Genomic DNA, 21,164 nt, shown 5'->3' with positions numbered 1-21,164 from the left:
AAGGAGCACACCTCAGCCTCATGAAGCCAGCTCCTCCTCGCCGTTGTGTGTCCTTGGTATCAGGCAGCCTGAGGAGTTGCACTGTGATTCAAGAACTATTGTTGGTACCTGACTTGGTTCAGTTCTGGCCTTTACATTTTAGGGGAGGTAACTACAGAAGTGATTCTTCACTTAGCTTTGAGTGACCTGAAGGCCAAGGTTATAGGGAGATAGAGATCAGTGCTAGGCAGCCTCTTTAGCTGAGTGACAATTATTTACTAAATTACTAGTAAGGAAAACAATATTTAGGGTACTAATAATTTAAAATTTTTGTTTTACATTTTTAGGGTTTTTGTTTTAATGACTGTCCTTTCCCTAAGATGGAACATGCAGTAATATCATTCATCACCAGCATTTAAATGTGATTAAAGCCTGGACAGCTGGGGAAAGAATTCTCAAGGTATGCTTCCCCCCCCCCCCCCAATTTTGTCATTTTAAACAAGAACGAAGACGTCATCTTTTAGAACTTTAGAAGTGAAAGACCTGGATATGTGGCGCATGCTTTAAAATCTTAGTGCTGAGGTATAAGGGTCACCACAATGCCGTAGCTGACCTTTGCCACACCGTAGTAGCAAGACCCTGGGGCACAAAGTACTTGGGCAGTAATACACCCTGAACTGTTGCTTAGATTGGCACCTACAGTGAGCCAAGCAGTGGTCAGGAATCTGGGCGGCTCTTCCTACTTGGAGCAACCACAAAGAGTTATCTACGCTCAGCTGTTTCCAGTGTATTCAAGACACTGTTTAAGCCTGGTGTGGTGGTGCACACCTTTAATTCCAGCACTAGGGAGGCAGAGGCAGGCGGCTCTCTGTGGGTTTGAGGCCAGCCTGGTCTACAGAGCTAGTTCAGGACAGCCAAGGCTAGACAGAGAAACCCTGTCTTGAAAAACAAAACAAAACAGGACACTGTCTCTCTTAGTCTAGGCCTTGGATGAGAGTAGAAAAGCCAGGGCCAAAGCCCCCAAACAGACTGTCCTCACTTCGTAGTGTTCTACCCATTTTGCCTTTCTCTTGGCTGGATTATTTTCTGCAGAACATTTGCTGCAAAACTTAAAATCTCTTGATAAGTTAGCTCACATCATCTCATATATATGTGCATATTAGAAAACAATGATCAGAAGCATTTAGTTTGTGTGCATCCCTGCTCCTGTAAGGAGATACCCTTTCTTCCCACTGCTGGTAAAGGGTACTCACTAGGCACCCTGCTATGCCACCCAGCACTACATGGTGTGGGCCTTGGTGCTTTGTTGGTCACGGTGTGATTACCTTTTATCATTAGGTATGGATGATAAAGGGCACCTGAGCAATGAGGAAGCACCCAAGGCTATCAAACCCACCAGTAAAGAGTTCAGGAAAACCTGGGGTTTCCGAAGAACTACAATTGCCAAACGTGAGGGTGCAGGAGACATTGAGGTGGACCCCGGTGAGCAGCCACCACAACAGCATAGCCTCTCCCTGCGGCGAAGTGGACGGCAGCCTAAGCGCACTGAGAGGGTAGAAGAGTTCCTTACCACAGTTCGGCGCCGAGGGAGAAAGAGCGTGCCAGTCTCCCTAGAGGATTCCAGTGAGCCCACATCTTCCACAGTCACTGATGTGGAAACAGCCTCAGAGGGGAGCGTTGAGAGCAGTTCTGAGATCAGAAGTGGCCCTGCACCTGGATCCTCAGGGAAAGAACATCCTGCATCTTCTGAAAAGGTGAAAGGAGGTGATGAGGAAGAAGACACTTCTGACAGTGACAGTGATGGCCTTACTTTGAAGGAACTTCAGAACCGCCTTCGAAGAAAGCGAGAACAAGAACCTGTGGCGAGGCCCCTGAGAGGCATTCAGAATCGCCTGCGGAAGAAGCAGCGCCGAGAGGAAGGCCCTGCTGACAGTGGCAGCGTCCACACAGGCAGTGCCGATGAGGATACGCCTCTCTGTCAGCAGGAGCCTGAGGCTAGTCAGGGGCCAGTGTCCCAATCCGAGAAAGATGACAGAGAAAGTCAGTCGGAGGGGAAAGCAACTCAGGGAAGTAAAGAGGAAGGCCCCAGGGAAGCGGGCAAACCAAAGCCTGAGTGTGAGGTTTACGACCCCAATGCCCTGTACTGCATCTGCCGCCAGCCTCACAACAACAGGTAGGTGGAGGGAGGGAGCTTGTGGCCATTTTCAGAGAACCAAGGGATGGAGACAGCGAGAGGATTCCCATTTTCTTTGATGCCAAAGAGCTTTAAGCTGGGCTTGCCAAGTGCTTGGTTTATTCAAAAAAGATGAATAAGTGTGAAAAAGGAAACAAAAGGAGTGCATACACATGGACTGTCTACAGCATCCTCTCCACTGTGGCAGCCAACACCTTCTCCCCTGTGGCACCTATATGTGGTCACTAGTGTACAGTCAGTGTGCCCAGCGTGAGACGAAAAGCTCACTGCCTCAGTCTCTCAAGCCATGTGCAACCAGTGGACACTGTAGATAGGTGAGAGCCATCTATTCTCCCAAAGATCCTATGGGAGTATCACGAAGGACGTGACATCATTCAGTGTGGTCCTTTGCTTGAGTTGGCTGCCAGGTGATGGTGGTTCCTCCCTGTGGGTTTGTTAGGGATAGAGCTGCATGCAGCAGCAGCAGCAGCAGCAGCAGCAGCAGCATGGAAATACTCTGAAGCCTCTAGTTGAGTCTTAGAGTGGCCCAGCCAGAATGAAGGACTGAGCTGTAGCTCAATGGGCAGAGTGCTTGGAGTGCAGGAAGCCCTGGGTCTGACCCCCAGTACCTCATAAAATGGTGTGGTGGCCTATGCCTGTCACCTCAGCCTTCAGTAGAGGCAGGAGGATCAGAAATTCAAGATCATCTTCAGCTTCATAGGAAATTTGAGCCCTGAGAAACCCTGTTTATAAAAGTCAATAAATAGAAGGGGAAAAAAAAGACAAAGCAGATTTGGAGTCCTGCTAACAAAAGGAAGGGCACGTGGGTGGTGTTAGTTCTGATCTCATTTTTACAGTATTTGCTTGCTTTTTTCATGATAGAATGTTACAGGTTTTACTTGGTAATATGTTGGACAGTGACCATATATTCTCGCCATTGCAGGTTTATGATCTGCTGTGACCGATGTGAGGAGTGGTTCCATGGTGACTGTGTGGGTATTTCTGAGGCCCGAGGGAGGCTTCTGGAAAGGAATGGTGAAGACTACATCTGCCCAAATTGCACCATTTTACAAGTGCAGGATGAGACAAGTGCCAGCACCACTGACGAACTGGACGCTGGGTGCAGATCTGTAGGTGCTGATGGCACAGACTGTACAAGTATAGGGATAGTAGAACAGAAGTCTGGTGAAGACCAGGGGATAAAGGGTAGAATTGAAAAGGCGGCAAACCCCAGCGGCAAGAAAAAGCTCAAGATATTCCAACCTGTAAGTATTTGTCTGCCCTGGCAAGCCCAAATGTCATTTTACTGCTGGTGAGCACAAGACCAGACAAGAAGGGGCCTTCTCTTTGGGATAGTTGGGCTTTCATGGGGCAGGTTCTGCATCTGGTGAGGGTGAGCCCTGCAAGGGAGCATCCTACTACTGTTCCCATCTTGTGTCATCTTAATGGCACTTTTGCACAGATGTGTCTACGTCACTCAGGTTGGCCTCAGTTTGTGGCCCTTTTGCCTTAGTTTCCTAAGTACTAAGGAGTACAGGTATATACCACCAACACGTTACTCTAGTGATTCCTTAAAGGGGAAAAAAACCCTAAAGGGAATAGAAGGAAAACCATTTCTCCACAGTAAATTAGCCTTTTCACATGTTGGTGTTAAGCATTTTGAGTGCTGGCAAAACTACCGAGGAGGTGCACTCTCTTCTCTTGGCATCTTGGCTGTGGTTTTACATGCCAGGTACTCAGTTGTGTTATTTCTCTGCGGCCTGATGTTTTCTTCATTCTTCCTACTTGACTTATGTTATCTCGTTGGGCCATGACTGTCACGTTTCCATGCGTTAAGATGAGGGGTCCTTACTGCTCAGGAGAGCTGTCTCTTGAGCTCACCTTCTGCAATGTGGCTCATGAGGTGCCACCAGGAAGTGGACTTTGACTTTGTATCTCAAGCCTCTATAGCCTGCCCTCCAGCACATGTAGAGTAGGTTGTCACTGCCTTGGTGCTTATTGTGTGCTGCAAGGTGAAAGGTGGCACTGTGAGCCCATTTATTCAAACAGGTTGTCAATTTTATGTTTTTATTATTGCCAGCATGTTAGAGGTGGCCTGAATTTTATTGTGTAAACTTAGATTTGGTAGAAGAAAGGCAACTATACTAATATTTAACCTGATGACTGACATTTTGCTTGAGACCGTATAAGGGGCGTGCTAATGTGCTCTTCTTCTTTCCATCCAGACAACATTAGGTGTAAGCAGAGACATCTATGTGCTATTGCCAATGTCTGGTTTTTGCCTCTGTGTTACAGACTTAGCTTAAAATTCCCACTCCCACCTGGGTGTGGTGGCACACGCCTTTAATCCTAGCATTTGGGCAGATCCTAGTCCAATTTAATGCCAGCAGAGACAGGCAGATTGTTGTGAGTTTGAGGCCAGGACAAGCTCTCACTTCCAGTCTCAGGATCAGAGGCTAGAGCCTGGCCCCAAGGGGCAAAAGATTTTCCGAGGCTTCAGCCTGGCTGAGGATCTGGTCTCATTAGAAGGCAGGTAGAGATGACTCCCTGGGAACTGTCAGGTGTATGTTTCATCTAGTCTTTCTGACACACTTAAAACTAAATTGTCTAAATGGTTACTAGTTACCTGAAGTATGTTTAATTAGGTATCCTATGTCTTTTGGCAACCTACCCCCCCCCCCCCAACAAAAACAAAAAAGGCGGCCTTCGAAACCAACAGTGGATCTCTTTTCTTTTAGGGAATGGTACGTTTCCTCTCTTTAAGTTTTCGCCTGAAGACTGGGTGTGGCAGGGTCCACAGTTTGGAGGCAGTATGAGTACAAGGCTTGCCTGGCTTTGTGTGTGTGTGTGCCTGAGGTGTGTCTGTGTGTGTGTGCCTGAGGTGTGTCTGTGTGTGTGTGCCTGAGTCCAGGCCAGCCAAGGCTACATTATGAGATTTTGTCTTTAAAAAACAAAACTATTTTTTTTTCCTCCTAGAGTCCTGGAGAGGTGGCTCAGTGTTAAGAACACTAATTGGTGATCTTGAGGCACTAGGTTCAATTCATAGCACCACATGGTAGCTCACTACCATCTGTAACTCAAGTGTCAGGGAATCCAATGCCCTCTTCTGACTTCTATGACACTATGTATAGACGGACATGCATATATGAGCAAAGCACCCATACATACATATAAAGGAATTTTCAGTTCCTTAACAGTTAAAAAAAGGGGGGGTCCATTTACCTGGACCTCCAAGATACCTCATTGAGCAGAAACTGCCATCAAACCTGATTTTCCAAGCTTAATCTTCAGATCCCACATGGTAAAAGGAGAGTCCCAACTCCTGAAAGTTATCCGGTTCCAGCTGAACATTCGTGCTCCTAACACACACACACACAGAGTAACTAAAAATTTTAAAACAATTTGTGCCTCCTTAAATCTACATTTTGACTTTTTTTTTTAATAATAGTTTATTTTTAATGTGCATGGGGGTGGGGGCGATGTACACAGTGTAGGTGCCCTCAGAGGCCAGAAGCCTAAAGTTGTAGGTGGCCATGAGCTGCCTGACATGGGTTCTAACACTCAAACTTGTCTTCTGTAAAAGCCATTTTCTGAGCCACATTTCCAGCCCCCCTCTGATTCTTGATCACATAGGGGACCTTGACATGTTTTCTATGAGGGCATGTAACTCTGAAGCTCCATGTGTACAGAGCTTGTGTGCCAGAGCTTCAAAGGGGGAAAGGTTTGTACAGTTCATAAAGACAGAGTCTTACGATGTAGCTTAGGCTGGCCTAGAACTTGGGAATTTCCTGCCTTCCCTTCCCAAGGACTAGAATTGTATTAAAGATTATGCCATCATGCATAGGTAATCAATAAAAAAATACATTTTTATTCATATAAAAATTACTGTTAGAGACATAGTGGAGTGCACGTTACTCCTTTAGTCCTAGCACTGGGGAGGCAGAAACAGGCAAATGTCATGAGTTCAAGGCCAGCCAAAGTACTGCTGGTGTCTCAATTATAGTGACCATCAATAGTGCTGTCACTGAGCTCTTCCTACTGTTGTCAACACATACATGGTCTGAAGTCACCTGTTTCGTTCTGCAGGTTGTAGAGGCTTCTGGTGCTGCTAAATGCATTGGTCCTGGGTGTTCCAATGTAGCACAGCCCGACTCAGTGTACTGCAGCAATGACTGCATTCTCAAACATGCTGCAGCTACCATGAGATTTCTAAGTTCAGGTAAAGAACAAAAACCAAAACCCAAGGAAAAGGTGAAGATGAAGCCAGAAAAGTTCAATCTTCCAAAATGCACTGTTCAGGTAAGCTGGCCAGAGTCACCTTCAGGATAATTGAAACAAGAAGCGTTTGGAAGTACTCTTCATAGACTTGTTTCTGTTTGCTTAAGGAGTGCCGGGAACACCAGTTGTCAACAAAATCTAGATCTTATTTTCCTTACCTCTTCCCCATCCACTGAGGGATTAGTTAACATGAATATAATAAAACAAGCAAGCACATGGCTTTTTTGAAGAACCAAGATCTCAGAATGTATACTATACAGAGCCTTGTGCCATGTCCACTTGGCATTTAAATAAGGACAGAGATACTGGGACAAGGCTCTGTGTCTTGTGTAGGATAGCTCAGTGGTAGAGTGCCTGGCATGCAAAAGGTCGTATGATTTCTACATAACCTTTGGGAGGAGTGTTTCTTAGGTTTTAAAGGCAATTCTGTAGTGTAGGTGGGCTTTAAACTTGGAATTTTCTTCCCTTAGCTTCCCCCTCAGCTGGCATTACAGTCCTGATCACCAAGTCTGACTAGATGACATATCAAACTCCCATACAAGTGGTTGCTCTATGCAGTGTTCGGTTAGCATTTAGGATGCAGCCACAGTTTCTCAGTGGGCAGATTTCCCACTAGGAACGCAGATACCATTTGTTCTCTACAGGTGCTCTTACCCACATGCAGGCCACTCTACTTGGGTTTTAGTTAGTTTCAGCACCTCGCCGAGAGGGGTGTCATGCCTCAGCTGCCCCTTACAGATCTGGGCCAGGAACCTTCACATTACCCAGGTGTTACAAAGGAATGCTAAGGAGTATTTTATGTGTTGATACAGTGCTAGAAAGATTACAGGCTTTTGCCTAGCTTGGGTCTTCCAAGTTCCAAAATAAAAGGCCTAACATGTCTTTAATTGCTTGCTGAAGCAAAGATAACACTTCAGACCTTAATAATTGGGATTTCACTGATTATCCAGGCAGGGATTAGAGTCTCCTCTGTGCACAAGAGACTAGCTTCAGAGAAGAAAGAAAACCCAGTGAAGAAAGTGGTGGTGGCTCCCAGGAGTGACGCTTCAGGGAAGGAGATGACCTGTGAGAGCACCACACCGTCCTGGGCAAGTGACCACAACTACAACGCTGTGAAGCCTGAGAAGTCTGAGAAGCCCACTGCACTCTCACCCACCCTATTGAGTAAATGTACGTATCGCCCAAAGGCTGGCTTCCCAGGCCCCTTCCACCGTCTGGATGGCTGCCTGGGGCTGTCTAGGACTGGAGGCCTGGGTGTTCTTGTGCTGCTGCTGGCTACTGCAGCAGCTCACTGCCAGCCAGAAACAAATACCAAGATGCCTCTGGAGCCCAGGCCATCCTGCCTAACCTATGGAGCTTCTCTGGGTGTTTCCTAAAGTTATGTAGGCCTCACTACTTACTGTCTCTCATTGGAGGCAATTTCTTATTTCAGTTTCAGGTTTTGGTAAGTATTTGCACTGCTCTCAACACGGTGGGAATACGTCAGTGCGTTGTCAGTCGAGGCTCGGTTCTATGCAGACATCCATTTTTCACAGGACAGCCCTACATAAACCATGAGAAGTTTTTCCACATCACTGTTTGCCTCACATGAAGTCATCACTCCTCTTCTATAGCAAAAGCGATTTTTCATGAGTTAGGCCCTTTTTGAAAGGATAGACAGTTTTCGTCTTTGACATACTACACACCTACATAAAAAAGTTACGTTTTGAAGGTCGTTTGTTGCTGCCTAGACACCACGGTGAGTAATGTTGACCTTACACTTAGGGCAGTGTCCTCAAAGGGAGAATTGTGGGTAGTGGCTTCCAGATTCCTCTTAGATGTTTAGAAAGTTAGTCTGCCCCAGATTTCAAATAATTGAAATGGCGAGATTTGAGTAAATTTTTGAAACCCCAGATAAGATCACAAAATCTCAAGCCATTGTTTGATAACCCTCTGCTCTACACAAGTGAGCTTTCAATTGTGTTCGCTGAGGAGTGTTTTGCCCCATCTCTGCCCACCCTCAGCCCCAGGCAGGGGTTTTAAGAGCCTAGGCTGGCCTTAAATTTGCTGTGAGGCTGAGCATGACCGTGGTCCTCCTGTCTCCACTTGCAAAGAGTGCTGGAATTCATAGCACACACTGATTGTGTTGTAGAGTGTGAGATTAGGATGTTCTAGGCAGCTGGACTGCACTCCTAGCCCATGACCTTGAACTTGTGTCTTCACTTCCTCGGTGGTGAGATTGCAGGCATGTGGTGCTGGGGATCAAACCCAGACCGACATGCATTCGACTAGGGAAGCACTGCTGACTGGTCTCTACCCAACCCCCATTAGTGCATTTGTATCTTTAAAAAAAAAAAAAAGGCATCACAGGGTTAAAGAGCCCTGAATTCCACAAATAGGAACATGCTACATTTCTTATTAGCCTTTTAGCAAGTTAGCTAAAGGAGGGACCTTTGCAGGGCTAGGTTTACAAAGTAACATTGCAGCTGTTGATGGTGTTACAGGCCTAGAGCCCTAACAGAGAAATTGAGACAAGGCAATTGTGAGTTCTAGGCCAGTTGGGGTTGCAGAGTGAGATTCTTTCTCCAGGGCAAGCAGGAAGAAAAGGATTGTAAAAGACCCAAAAAATGGGGTAAATTAGCTTACCCTGCTGCATTATGGCAGGCCTAGTGTGCCTCAAGCAGGTGTGGTGGGTTTTAGGTTTGCAGATGACAGGTCTCAGGTGTTCCTTCAATTACAGAAGCTCTACAGCAACAGCATTGTGAGCTAATGAAGTATCACCTCAGAACAGGAAAAGGTCTGCCAAGTACAGGCTTCAAATGCTTTGACTGTAGCCCTAACATAGAGACCTGGGAGTGTAGCCATAGCCCTGGAGGCTTCACAGTGGTTACAATTCAGCTCATCTGTAACATCTGCACCCAGTTCTGACTCAGGGTCTCACTTTAGGAGCAGTTAAATCTATAGTTTCAGTTTCAGATAGTTTGAGTTTCAGACCCTGGTAAGTATATTGCCTGTGTGGCATCACTGAAGGCCCTGTGCAGAGAGGAAATTGGAGAGTGAGGAAGATGGAAGATAGTGGACCTAAAATCTTGAGTTCTGTCTTCTGTCCTCCTTCCACAAGGTCGGGGGAGATGGGAAGTTTCCCAGGGGTCAACAAGATGACCAGTTGGCTATGCTCAAGGGTTCTTCTAGGACCTCTTCTGCCTTGTCTTACACACCAACTTGCTCTTTAGCGGAGCTGATGGGCTCCAGGGGAAGAGAGTGGGACAAGTTAACAACTGATTAATTTTTCCAACATACCAGCATCTCAGAATTGACCAACATTCAAAATATAATATGTATTGGGACATATTCTAAACCACTTTTGGTTTTTCCCTTCATCTCATAAATGATATCCTCCAAACACTGAGTGGTGTCACCAGTGAGGAATAGTATCCACACTCTGCCTCTTGCTGTCCATACAGGGCCTGTCCCCTTTATCATCATCCTGCACAGTTGGAGGGCACCACACAGCCTGTGCAATTGTCCCAAGAACTCTGGTTCTTTTTCCCCACTGCCTGTGTGCAGAACACACATGGGGGGCTGGGGGTGGGAGGGAGGAAGGCTCAAAGTGAAGCCAGTGCCATGAACACTCTACAATCTCCTAAGTGGATGCTCACCATGTGTGCTGTGAGAAGACTGCATGGCTGAGCTGAGCTGAGCTGAGCTGCTGCCCTCTGGTGGATGCAGGCAGGCAGCATGCTGCCCTGCACAGGAATCCACTCCACATACAGGTGACCTAATTTCACACCCAGTTGTTCCTCTGATTTTTTATTTTCTTTCTAGACTATCTGTACAATTTCCTTAATTTATAGAAACAATTGTCATTTCTTAAAATTCTCAAAGATTCTGATACTGCTGTTACAGTTTTTTGTGTTTCTTTATTTCCATTGACACCTCCCATTATCAGGGTAGGGGAGTGGGTTGAACACTTGCCTAAAATATTCCTGGTTAAGTTTTGAAACAAAATTTGGTACTTGTATGCACAATATTTAGTGTTTTGGACTCACTAAATGGCTCATCAAGTGACTTAAAACACTAGGTGTTTGAAAGATCTTGACATGACATTTCATTTGGCTGTGGAGATTTAATGGAAAACCCCAACCACCTACAAAACCAAAGCCTGGGGATTGACTGCATCCTACCCAGGGGGAAACATTTTCCTAGTTGGTGCATCGTGCACAGGTGACCAGGTAGGGAGGGAGAACATAGTTGTTGTTTTTTTTTTTTTTAAAGCCAGGATATCTCAAGGTGGAGGCTCCAGAAGTACATTTCATGGGATCATGAAGGAACCCTGTGAAGGTTACTAGAAACCTAAAGCCAGGGGTGGGCTGGTGTTTTATCAACTGCATGAGCCGTTTATTGGTCTCCCCAGAATAGTTAGTGGCAATAAAATGGGGAATAGCTTTGCACATCTAAACCGAGCCCCTCCCAAGTAGAGGATGGAAAGCAAAGTTGGTGCTTAAGGGGTTAACTTGGCAGCTAATAGTATGCAAAGAGCTGAAATTTGTGAGGTTGTCAGTTAACATCCTTAAATCTAAAGCTCACTGTTGAAAATGGACCATAACACTAATTTGAGCTTGCCAAGTGAGAGCCCCCTAAGAGCACTTCAGTCTATCCTACAGCTATCTGTGTATCCTTCACCTCTGAATGACCTTCCTGTAAATATAAGGAACTGTGAATGGAAGGGTTAACATTAACACTCCAAGAAAATGCTTTACTGGCATTGCTGGTGTCAAGAGTGCAAAAGTCACCTCCGAAGATGCCTGGTGCAATGCTTTGCCACACACTGACCTGCATATGGTAATATGCTTAGGCATCCAGATGTTAGAGCACACATGGATCAGATTCTTTGCTGCTTTAATGACGGTTTGGGCAACATTGATTTGCCACAAACCTGGAAGAGCTCTGCAAGAACTGAAGGTAACTAGTTGTGTTCTCTTCACCTGGTTATCCACTGTGCCCCTGGCTTTGGACTCTTCTGGTCTAGAGGGTCAAGGGAAGGCACATGGATTGCTTTAATATGCTCCGGTCATGTTTCAGTAAACAAGTTAGGTACAAAGAAGTAATGATAAAAATTAGCTATACTGAAGTCACCTGTGCCTGGGTGTGTTTGGGGAAATCTGAGAAACAGCAGCTCAGCTTCCACACAGCTGGACAGACTGAACACACCCATGTGGCCTCAACCAACTGCATTCCAGTGACTAATATATAAGGGATCGTTAACACTCCCAGTCCAACGTGACTTGACTTTCAGATACTGTGTAAAGTGGCTAAGAGGATTTACAGGTTCGTCTCTGCATTAAGATGGAAGTCAAATACTGGATACCAGTAAGAAATAAAAAATGTGGTTTTCATCCCCCAGAGCATAGCAGTTGGATGTGGATCTCTACAGGTCATTGTAGTCACAGTGGGCATGTGAGGAGCATCTCTAACCTATGTTGCTTTTGTCCAGGTCTCCTTTTTCTTATATAAAAGTAAATCAGTAACTGCTTTTTAAAAGATAGCTTGTTTTTTAGATGGTTTCAATATGATAGCCCTGGCCACCTCTCCCTTGTAGTTCTGCCTCCTGAATTCCAAGATAACAGACATATGCATGAGGTATGGATGTAGGGACATTTATATGAAGATAAGTAAGCATGTTCAGGAAGCAGCAGCAAGAACATTTCCACTTGGTACTGCCACCTCACTGGGGAGAGGTACCATGAAGCAATGGGGAAATCCCACAGCTGAGAAGCTGAATTCAACTCCGGGCCTGGTTTCCAAGTGCTAGAGGTGTACTGCACGAGAACAGCCCCCTGTGGTAGCCCTCTGTGGGGGCAGTCACCAGGGAGCATATCCAGTATGGACCTTGCCTGCATCAGGAACCTGTTCCCCATTAGGTTTCAACTTCATACAGTTACAGAGCTCTGCCTTGGGAGCACATGGACAGAGTTTGTCCCCCAAGGCCTTTCTCCTTCCCATTGGACCATAACTGCCACCCAGTGGCCTGAAAAAGCATAGCAGCCTTACTAATGAACCCATGGTGTTCATAGGGTGTAGTGCTCCCATGCAGCTGTCTACTTCTCTACTTCCATCTGACTTGAAACATTTCCATTACAAAGAACTGGTCTTGGCAGTAACTCACCTCGGGTAGTGGTCAACACCACTGGAGATCATTTCCTCCTGCTACTTAATGTTGGTCAATACCTCCTTAGCCCCACAAGAGGGCAGAGAAGGCTACTAGAGTGGCTCAGCCAGCAGGGTGGACGGATGGGGCGGGGGTGGGAGGAAGCATTGCCCAGTGATGCCAGGTATGGCGCTGTGCTTGTCAGCAGAGAAAGCAACACAGTGTATGGTGCTATTTATAATATGGGTATCTGGTTGGCTACCGCTACTTGATTTTTATACAATATACAGTTAAAAGTAAATTCTGCAGATGAAGAACAGGCTCAATGATAGAACATTAGTCCAGTATATATAAGGCACTGGCTTTGAAACCCAATATTGGAGTAGAGAGTGGAATTAGGATTTACAAACTCATTTATTGCTCTATTCAAAAATGAAAGTGAATCCCTGTTGCTTCTATTGCAGCAACTGGTGCCCTAAATCAACATCACTGCTATTCCTACATATCGGGGCTCGAGGAACATGCCAGTCCTTAGAGTAGTTGCAGTGAGTAACAGTTGACCTGTTTGACCCCCTCTAAAATAAAAGAGGGCTTGAGGTGTCAAGATGTTGGTCAGCATATGGTTAGCGGTGCCCATTTATGGGGCATATTCACCAATTTTTAAATTACATAGCATAGCTTTTATGTACTGCTTGAAGTTTGGCTAAAGGGTCCTGGTTATTGGCCTTAAATGGGCAGAAGCCACTAGAGCTATTGAGCCTGCAGAGTGATTGGCAGTAGATGAGGTGCAGGTTTATCTGCTTTCAAGTCATCAGATGTGTACTGGGATAGCCAGTTAAGGAATAGCCAAAATGCAGTCAGACCAAGAAGAGTTTGGGTCTGTTGTGTCCACATGTGTAACAAGGAAGAAAAACACATCAGCACAGATGTTTCTAGGCTAGACTGCTATGTGGAGGGCCTTTGTTGAGATTCTGGTAATGTCTAGGGTTTTTCATCGTTTTGTAGAGTGGAAGACAGCTGAATTTAGGTCTTGGATCTGTAACCACTTTTACAGTGTCCCAGAAAACATCTGGCAATCTAATACACAGATATACTGCCTGGTATCAGCACCTCACGTAACACTTGGTCCATACTATTCTCAGTTCTCATTCCTTCTCTGGCCCTTCTTCAAAGGGGCCTACTGACTTCGCCGCCGTGCGCGCCCCCCACTCCCCCCACACACATAACCCCACAGGAAAATTGCTGAATACCCCTGGAGCCAAGAATTAGACTGCCACTGCAGTGAGCCCTTGGACATTGGCCTTGATCTATGGGAAGCTCGCTGTGCTCCTTGGCTCTGAAAGTTTCTTCACTGTATTGTAAAAATAGGTCCTTGGCAGTTTAAAAAAAAAAGTATGCTCCATTGTTCAGAGTGCACTCATAATTTCTATTTTCTACAAATCTGCCTTTGGATATTTCCTGTCCTCATCTAGAAATGCAAAAAGAGAGATGGAGTTTTGGGTAGATAAAAGCCTAAAGTGCTTTGGCATGCTTCTGAACACAGATCACTTATAACAAAGGGCCATTGGGGTGAAGTTGAAAGGGATCAAATGAAGTGCAAGATGTGCATCTTCAGGGTTTTCAGTACCACTTTGTAGTTGACTATATGGCAGTGGTCCAGGCTACCTACCCCTTGGACACATTGGTAGTTGGGTCTTTTTGGCAGGACTTCGTGGGGTCCCTAGACACCCAGAGTCGTTTGGAGTGGGCTTTCCTTGTGTATGGGGTCTGTGACCTCTAATATTGGTAATGGTTACTGGGGCTGAAGGCAGGAAGTACTCCAAAGTCATGCTCCAGGCACTTCTGGAACTGCCTGTCCAGATGAGCCATCTTATAAGTAGGTGTCTGTTGTTTACCTGGCAGGACAGCAGTCCTGAGCTACATGTTATGTTCCCAGATAGTTCCTTCCCTTGTTTAACAAACCACTTGGACTGTTGGTCAATGTGCTGGACATGCATCATTCAGTTCCATAACCCAGGCTATGCTACTGATCTGACCCAGGACTTGGAAGAAGATGGTGTGGGGGGTGGTCTATTCCCTCTTTATGCTGTGTGAGTCCTGGGAACTGAACTTGGGCTTACAATTCAAGACATTTTGTGAGCCCTTGATGTAGGAATTTAATTAAACTGATTACTCACTAGCATGAGGAAGTTTTTTATGCCAACCAAAGCTATTTGACAACATTTTAAATACTAGGTCATTTTACTCTGCTGAATTGTGAGAGGGTGATGGGGGTGGGAGCTTGTATAAATGGGCATCACTGCTTTTGGCATCTGGTGCTCATTGCCTCCCTGGGTCTCCCTCAAGAAAAAAGTCTGCACTGATAACTTTCACATAAACTCGGTGGGCAAACATGCATGTCAAATGATAGATCCCCTGGGAGCTCAGAGTCCTTAGGGATACATAGCCTGTGAAGTCTTCTATTTTGGCATCTGATTTTTGGTTGAATGTAGGTTGTCTGATCTTTTCTATTTTGCAAACTTGTCACAAAAACACCTTGACTTGTTAATGGAAATGATTCTGTAACTACCTATTTTGATGACGTTTGTCCTTTAGTTTTACAGTTTAGCTAGAGATTAATTGGCGTCTTTGGTAATTGGCTTATTTTAAGTAAAAGGTTCAAGGTAGTGATACATAAAAGTTTGCTTTTTCTTTCTGAAATAGAGTACCACCATAACATACAGTGAAAGAAACTTTTGAGTTTTGGTATTTTAAAAATCTGGGCGTGTATCTGACTTAACTCCTCGGTTGTCCTGGTCATTTCCAGGGTGAACATGGTATAATGTCAACCTGCAGTGTTGTATGTATTGCCCACATCTTACTCTTGTTTGTATTCTGCTTTCTAGCCATGAAGGATGACAGAAGAGTGGAGGACAAGTCAATGGCAGCAGTTGCAGTGCCAAAGAAAACCGTTCCTCCAGGCTCCTTGATGAGCAGACAGACTTCACCTAGAAGTCTTGTTCCAAAGAAGCCTCCTCCTTATGCTAACATGGCAGGAGCCAAACCAGCTGTTAAGAAGTTGCCATCAGGCTTCAAGGGTACCATCCCCAAGAGGCCATGGCCCTCAGCCACCCCATCGAGCACTTCTGCCAGGCAGGCAGGACCAACACCTGTGACAACTACTTCCAAAAAATTGCCTGGCTCTGCTGCTGTGGTGGGAGTTATCAGGAAGCCCATGTCTGCCAATGTCCCTGCAGCCTCTCCAGCCCCAGGACGCCTTGGGCCTGTGAACCCAGCTCCATCACAGCCCAACTCCCAAATTCGGCAAAATATAAGGCGTTCCTTGAAAGAGATTTTGTGGAAAAGGTGGGCCACAGTGTATGTCATGCCTCTCACAGATGTAACATTGATGATAGTGTTCTGGGATTCCCCACTAGATAAATGCCCCTGGTTTATGTAATCCCTCTTTTCATTCTATTCAGAGTCAATGACAGCGATGACTTAATAATGACAGAAAATGAAGTAGGAAAAATTGCCCTCCACATTGAGAAGGAGATGTTTAACTTGTTCCAGGTTACTGATAATCGCTATAAGAGCAAATATCGCAGCATCATGTTCAACCTTAAGGATCCTAAGAATCAGGTCTGTTTGCCCCCACCTAGATGTTGGGGTTTCTTGACCCAGATAGATCCTCACTTTTCTTTTTGTTAGCTTACAATGGCATATCAAACAGCATTTGGAGACGTGTTTGTTTTGTTTGTTTGTTTATTGGTTTTTGAGACAGGGTCTCTCTGTGTAGCCTTGGTTGTTCTGGAGGTTGCTCTGTAGACTAGGCTGGCCTTGAGCTCACAGAGATCCACCTGTCTCTACTTCATGAGTGCTGGGATTAAAGGTGTGCGCCACCACCTGTGTAGTATTTGGAGATGTATGTATCCTTTCTGTCCATCTTTGCAGGTCATCATCTTCCCTGCCAGAACTGGCCTTTTAAGGGATTTTATAACCCCTCTCCCCATTTTACTAGATGAGCTTAAATTTAGCTACAGAAATCATGTGCTCACTGACTTAAATTTAAACTTTTGAATCCCAATTTTCAGGGATGTCTGCTGTAACTTACTTTTTATTTTTCTGAAGCAAGGTCTCTCTGTAACCATGGCTGGGCAGGATCTTATAGAGCAGGCTGCCCTCAAATTTTTATATGTTCTACTTGTTTCTACCTATAACAAGTTTGGGAATTAAAATTCAAGCAACCTTTTCTCCCTTAACTTTTCTTCCTCAGCCACATGATACGGGCCACCCCTTGAGGTTCTCAACCTTGCTAGCCTGGTACCTACCTCTCCTGTTTTCTGCTGCTAGGGCTTGTTGACAGTGTTCTCTTGACTCTGAACACCCTCTCCCAGCCCCCATGCTTTATCAGCAGAATCAAATGCTTTGGCTGCATCCCTAGAAGTGACATGTCCCTGCCTTTACTTCTAAGTTGTATACACTATTTGTGATCCTGAGAAGGCATGGAATCTGCAGGTAGCCTCGAAGTTGACTCACAGCTAAACTGCTGCCGCCACAGTGGGCCGAGGGTGCACGTATGCACTCTGGGGTTCAGTTCTGGGAGTGGTCAGGATCTATCTGATTCCCATGCTGCTTTGTTCTTCATATTGATCCAGACTGAGAGAGATCACTACAGTTTATGAATGAGGACATGAAAGGTGCTTTTTTTTTTTCTTTTTTTTTTTTTAAATAGGGGCTCTTCCACCGAGTTCTTCGAGAAGAAATCTCCTTGGCAAAACTTGTCAGGATGAAGCCTGAAGAACTTGTATCTAAAGAACTCTCCATGTGGACAGAGAAGCCCACAAAATCTGTGAGTGCTGAGAAGGATGGCTGCCTGAGGCCTGAGAGGTTTTGTTTTCCTAGAAGTCAATTAGTCAGCTAATTATAGGCTGAATGAATGTTCCTTCTACCCAAGGCTGAACCCTTCGTTTCTGTTGTCCTTGTAGGTGACAGAGTCCAGGACTAAGTTGCTTAATGAGAGCAAGAAGAACACTGCTAAGCCAGAGACTGTTCCTGACATGGAAGATTCTCCACCAGCTTCAGATTCAGAAGTAAGCATTTGGGGCATCCTGTGTTTGCCCAGAGGCTAATGCTAACAAGTCATTGAGAACATCACTGACTTTTAAACAAAGTCATGTGTGCATGATGCCAGTGTTCTCCAAGGAGCTTATGTGTAGCATGGTGATGGTGCTTTCCAGGGGCTTCTATTCATTGGGATGGTATGGGTTCCTTTAGGTTTGTTTGGTTTGGTTTGGTTTGGTTTTAGTTTTTCAGGACAGGGCTGTCCTGAACTCGCTCTGTAGACCAGGCTGGCCTGAAACTCACAGAAATCCACCTGCCTTTGCCTCCTCAAGTGCTGGGATTATAGCACCACCATGCCTGGTTCCTTCAAGATGTTTTTGTTTTGTTTTGTTTTGCTTTTTTGTTTTTGTTTTTGTTTTTGTTTTTGTTTTTTAAAGATTTGTTTATTACATATAGTGTTTTGCCTGCATATACACGTGCAGGCCAGAAGAGGGCACCAGATTTCATAGATGGATGTGAGCCACCATGTGGTTGCTGGGAATTGAACTCAGGACCTCTGGAAGAACAGCAAGTGCCTTTAACCACTGAGCCATCTCTCCAACCCCCTCCTTTAGTTTTTTGTTTTTCTCTTTCTTTCTTTCTTTCTTTTTTTTTTGTTAAGGGTTTTTCTGTCCTGGGACTCATTCTGTAGACCAGGCTGGCCTCAAACTCAGAGATCTGCCTGCCTCTACCTCCTGATTATTGGGATTAAAGGTGTGTACTGCCACCACCTGGCTTTTTTTTTTTTTTTTTTTTTTTTCCTCTCTCTCTTCTTTTTTCTTGGAGGAAGTTTAGTCTGGCCTAAAACTTTGCACCTCTGAAATTCTGGGATTGTAGACTGGTCCACCACACCTGGCTTAGTGGGCTTTTTCTCCTTTGTTTCCCCCACCCACCCCAAGACGGGTGGTCTTGGCTGTCCTGCAACTTGGTCTGTGGACCTGGGTGGTCTTGAGCTCAGAGCTCTACCTGCCTCTGCCCCCAGAGTGCTGGCACTGAAGGCATGCACCACCGCCATGTACCACCGCCATGCCTCGCTCTTCATTGTTCTTCATGGTTTGTGCTGTTAACTTGGAGATGGATCGGGTTTAGAAGAGAAATTATCTATTTGAGCCAAGCACGTTATCACTTTCTGTCTCTAGATTAGTGTTTCTCAACCTGTGGGTTAACATCCCTTTGGGGAGTCTAATGACCTTTTCACAGAGGTCTCCTATCAGATATCCTGCCTATTAAATGCATTACAATTCATAACAGTAATAACTAGTAAAATTACAGGTATAAAGTAGCAACAAAAATATGTTTATGGTTGCTTCCCCACAGCATGAGGAATTAGACTAAAGGGTCACAGCTTAGGAAGGTTGAGAACAGTGTTCTGGGTGGAAGCTGGAGGGGCAGCTTCAGGTCATCCCATGCCATGCGACAGGCACTGTCTCAAGAAAACAACAAGGCAATTCCTACTTTGATTTCACTTGTAGGAGCAACAAGAGTCAGTGCGAGCTGCCCCTGAGAAGAGCACAGCGCCTCTTCTTGACGTCTTCAGCAGCATGCTAAAGGACACAACCAGTCAGCACCGGGCCCATCTTTTTGATTTAAACTGTAAAATCTGTACAGGTGAGCATAATTTTGGGTCTGAAACTTGGAAATAAGACAAAACTTGGCCTTGTTTAAAATTACACCTCTACAGATAGCCAAGTTAGGACAGTGGCTTTCTGGTACCTATGTAGCTTTGCTGTATATTGTAGTGTTTTTCATTAACATAAGCCATAATTGACTGTGCCCGTGATGTGTTTTCCTCACACTTCATACTCTTCAGGTCAGCTTCCATCATCAGAGGATGAACCAGCTCCTAAAAAGCAAAAGCTTTCAGCTCCTGCTAAGAAGGAGGACGTGAAGCCCCGGCACGACGGCTCCCCGCCTCGCCCAGCTTCTAACCCTTCTGATGAAGCGCTTGTAGAGACACTGCCTGAAAACGTCGCAGAGCCCGACATGGGTACTCAGGAGAGAAGGGGCTTCCCTGGGCCTCCAGCTGATGGCCCCCCTGAGCCATCGTCACTGGAGGGCCTCTCTCCCTGTTCTGTCTCTGGTGGGAGTGGGGTGGTCACCACAGTCACAGTGTGTGGTCGAGACCCCAGGACTGCTCTGAGTGGGTCATGTACAGTCACAGCCTCTATGGTAGCCCACCTGGACAACACTCAGACATCAGAAACCAAACTGGACATGCTCAAGCCTGCTTTGACTCCTGCAGTGGTGCCCAAGTCCATATTGGCTAAACCGTCCTCCTCTCCTGACCCAAGATACCTGTCAGTACCACCATCACCAAATCCAAGGTGTGTCTTTAGGGTGGGGTCTGAGCAAACGTCACACACTTGCTTTAGACTGACAAGGGAAGCTAGTGGTTAGATTATCAGAAACCTGGTAAATCCTTAGTGTCCTAAAGATTGTCTGTTTCTTGGATGCCCAGTTAATATTTAGGTGTCATTCAGGTCTTTAATGAAAAGTTTTTAACTTAATAGCCATTCCAGTTTGTTGCCTGTTGAACTTGTTTTCCTGACCAAATGTGTGAGTCATTATGACTTAAGTGAGAGGAAGCCACTAACCTTATGATTCTCTTTCGCTCCCAAGAATGAAGTCACCATACTTTGAAATATCCATTGTACAAAAAGAAATTAACACTCTTTATGGTTTGGTTTTGCAGCATTTCAGAATCCCGATCCCCGCCGGAAGGAGACACAACCCTCTTTCTGTCTCGACTCAGCACGATTTGGAAAGGATTTATTAATATGCAGAGTGTAGCAAAATTTGTCACTAAGGCATATCCTGTCTCTGGGTGTTTGGATTATCTCAGTGAGGTTAGAACAAAGAAGCCCCTCCCCCATGCCTCTGTGTGTCTGTCCTCCCTCTCCTTCCTCCCTTTGTGTGTGTCTGCGTGTGTGTCTGTCTTGAGAAGGATTCAGATTTCATGCTGCCCTGCCTCAGCTTCTGCACATAGGCTTTAGGTAACACTTTTCTTTAAGATTGCAGTTTTGTTGTGTGGTCTGGTGTTTTGGAATTACTGTGTCAGTCTCTGAAGACTGCAGCACTGGTGTTAATTGCATGTTCTTCTTGTGTAGGATTTACCAGACACAATCCACATTGGTGGAAGGATTGCTCCAAAGACAGTTTGGGATTATGTTGGCAAGCTCAAGTCATCGGTGTCCAAGGTACCTGCTCACAGTGTGGTCTCTGCAACAGTGGGAGACTGTGCTTGCTTAAACTTTTTTTTGTCTTCTTTTCAAATGTCTCATTTTGTTGGGCTAAAGCTTGTAATGCCAACCTATAACTTACTAGTCATTGAAAATGTTGATGTACACAAGGATGAAGGTATACTTGACTAATAGTGATAGGTATTTGTGTCTAATTTATCATAATGGTGTGAGTGCATTCAAATTTTAATAAATACACGGGCTTTGCTTTTCTCTTTCATAACCAAGGGAAAAGAAGGTAAGAACTTAGAGGCATCCTAACTCAGACTTACAGTCTTAGCTCACA

The 21,164-nt window shown here is 45.3% G+C and overlaps 1 protein-coding gene across 4 annotated transcripts in view; it reads left to right on the top strand.

Moving 5' to 3' along the window:
• Dido1 (death inducer-obliterator 1) overlaps positions 1–21,164 on the top strand; it is a 57,810-nt gene that overhangs the window by 25,187 nt on the left and 11,459 nt on the right. For all 4 annotated transcript variants that reach the window (XM_051143963.1, XM_051143962.1, XM_051143964.1 and 1 more), the window contains exons 3-15: positions 327–439; positions 1,318–2,152; positions 3,096–3,417; positions 6,239–6,451; positions 7,381–7,600; positions 15,443–15,902; positions 16,019–16,178; positions 17,272–17,388; positions 17,525–17,629; positions 19,112–19,247; positions 19,450–19,963; positions 20,332–20,485; positions 20,747–20,836. In XM_051143963.1, the coding sequence (XP_050999920.1) occupies positions 1,320–2,152; positions 3,096–3,417; positions 6,239–6,451; positions 7,381–7,600; positions 15,443–15,902; positions 16,019–16,178; positions 17,272–17,388; positions 17,525–17,629; positions 19,112–19,247; positions 19,450–19,963; positions 20,332–20,485; positions 20,747–20,836 (3,324 nt within the window). In that variant the 5' untranslated portion in view covers positions 327–439; positions 1,318–1,319. The remainder of the gene's footprint in view (positions 1–326; positions 440–1,317; positions 2,153–3,095; positions 3,418–6,238; positions 6,452–7,380; positions 7,601–15,442; positions 15,903–16,018; positions 16,179–17,271; positions 17,389–17,524; positions 17,630–19,111; positions 19,248–19,449; positions 19,964–20,331; positions 20,486–20,746; positions 20,837–21,164) is intronic.

This window comes from Acomys russatus, chromosome 4, assembly GCF_903995435.1.
Source record: "Acomys russatus chromosome 4, mAcoRus1.1, whole genome shotgun sequence".
NCBI lineage: Eukaryota > Metazoa > Chordata > Mammalia > Rodentia > Muridae > Acomys > Acomys russatus.
Note: the sequence above shows the minus strand (reverse complement) of the source record. Positions and strands in the feature narration are given on the sequence as shown.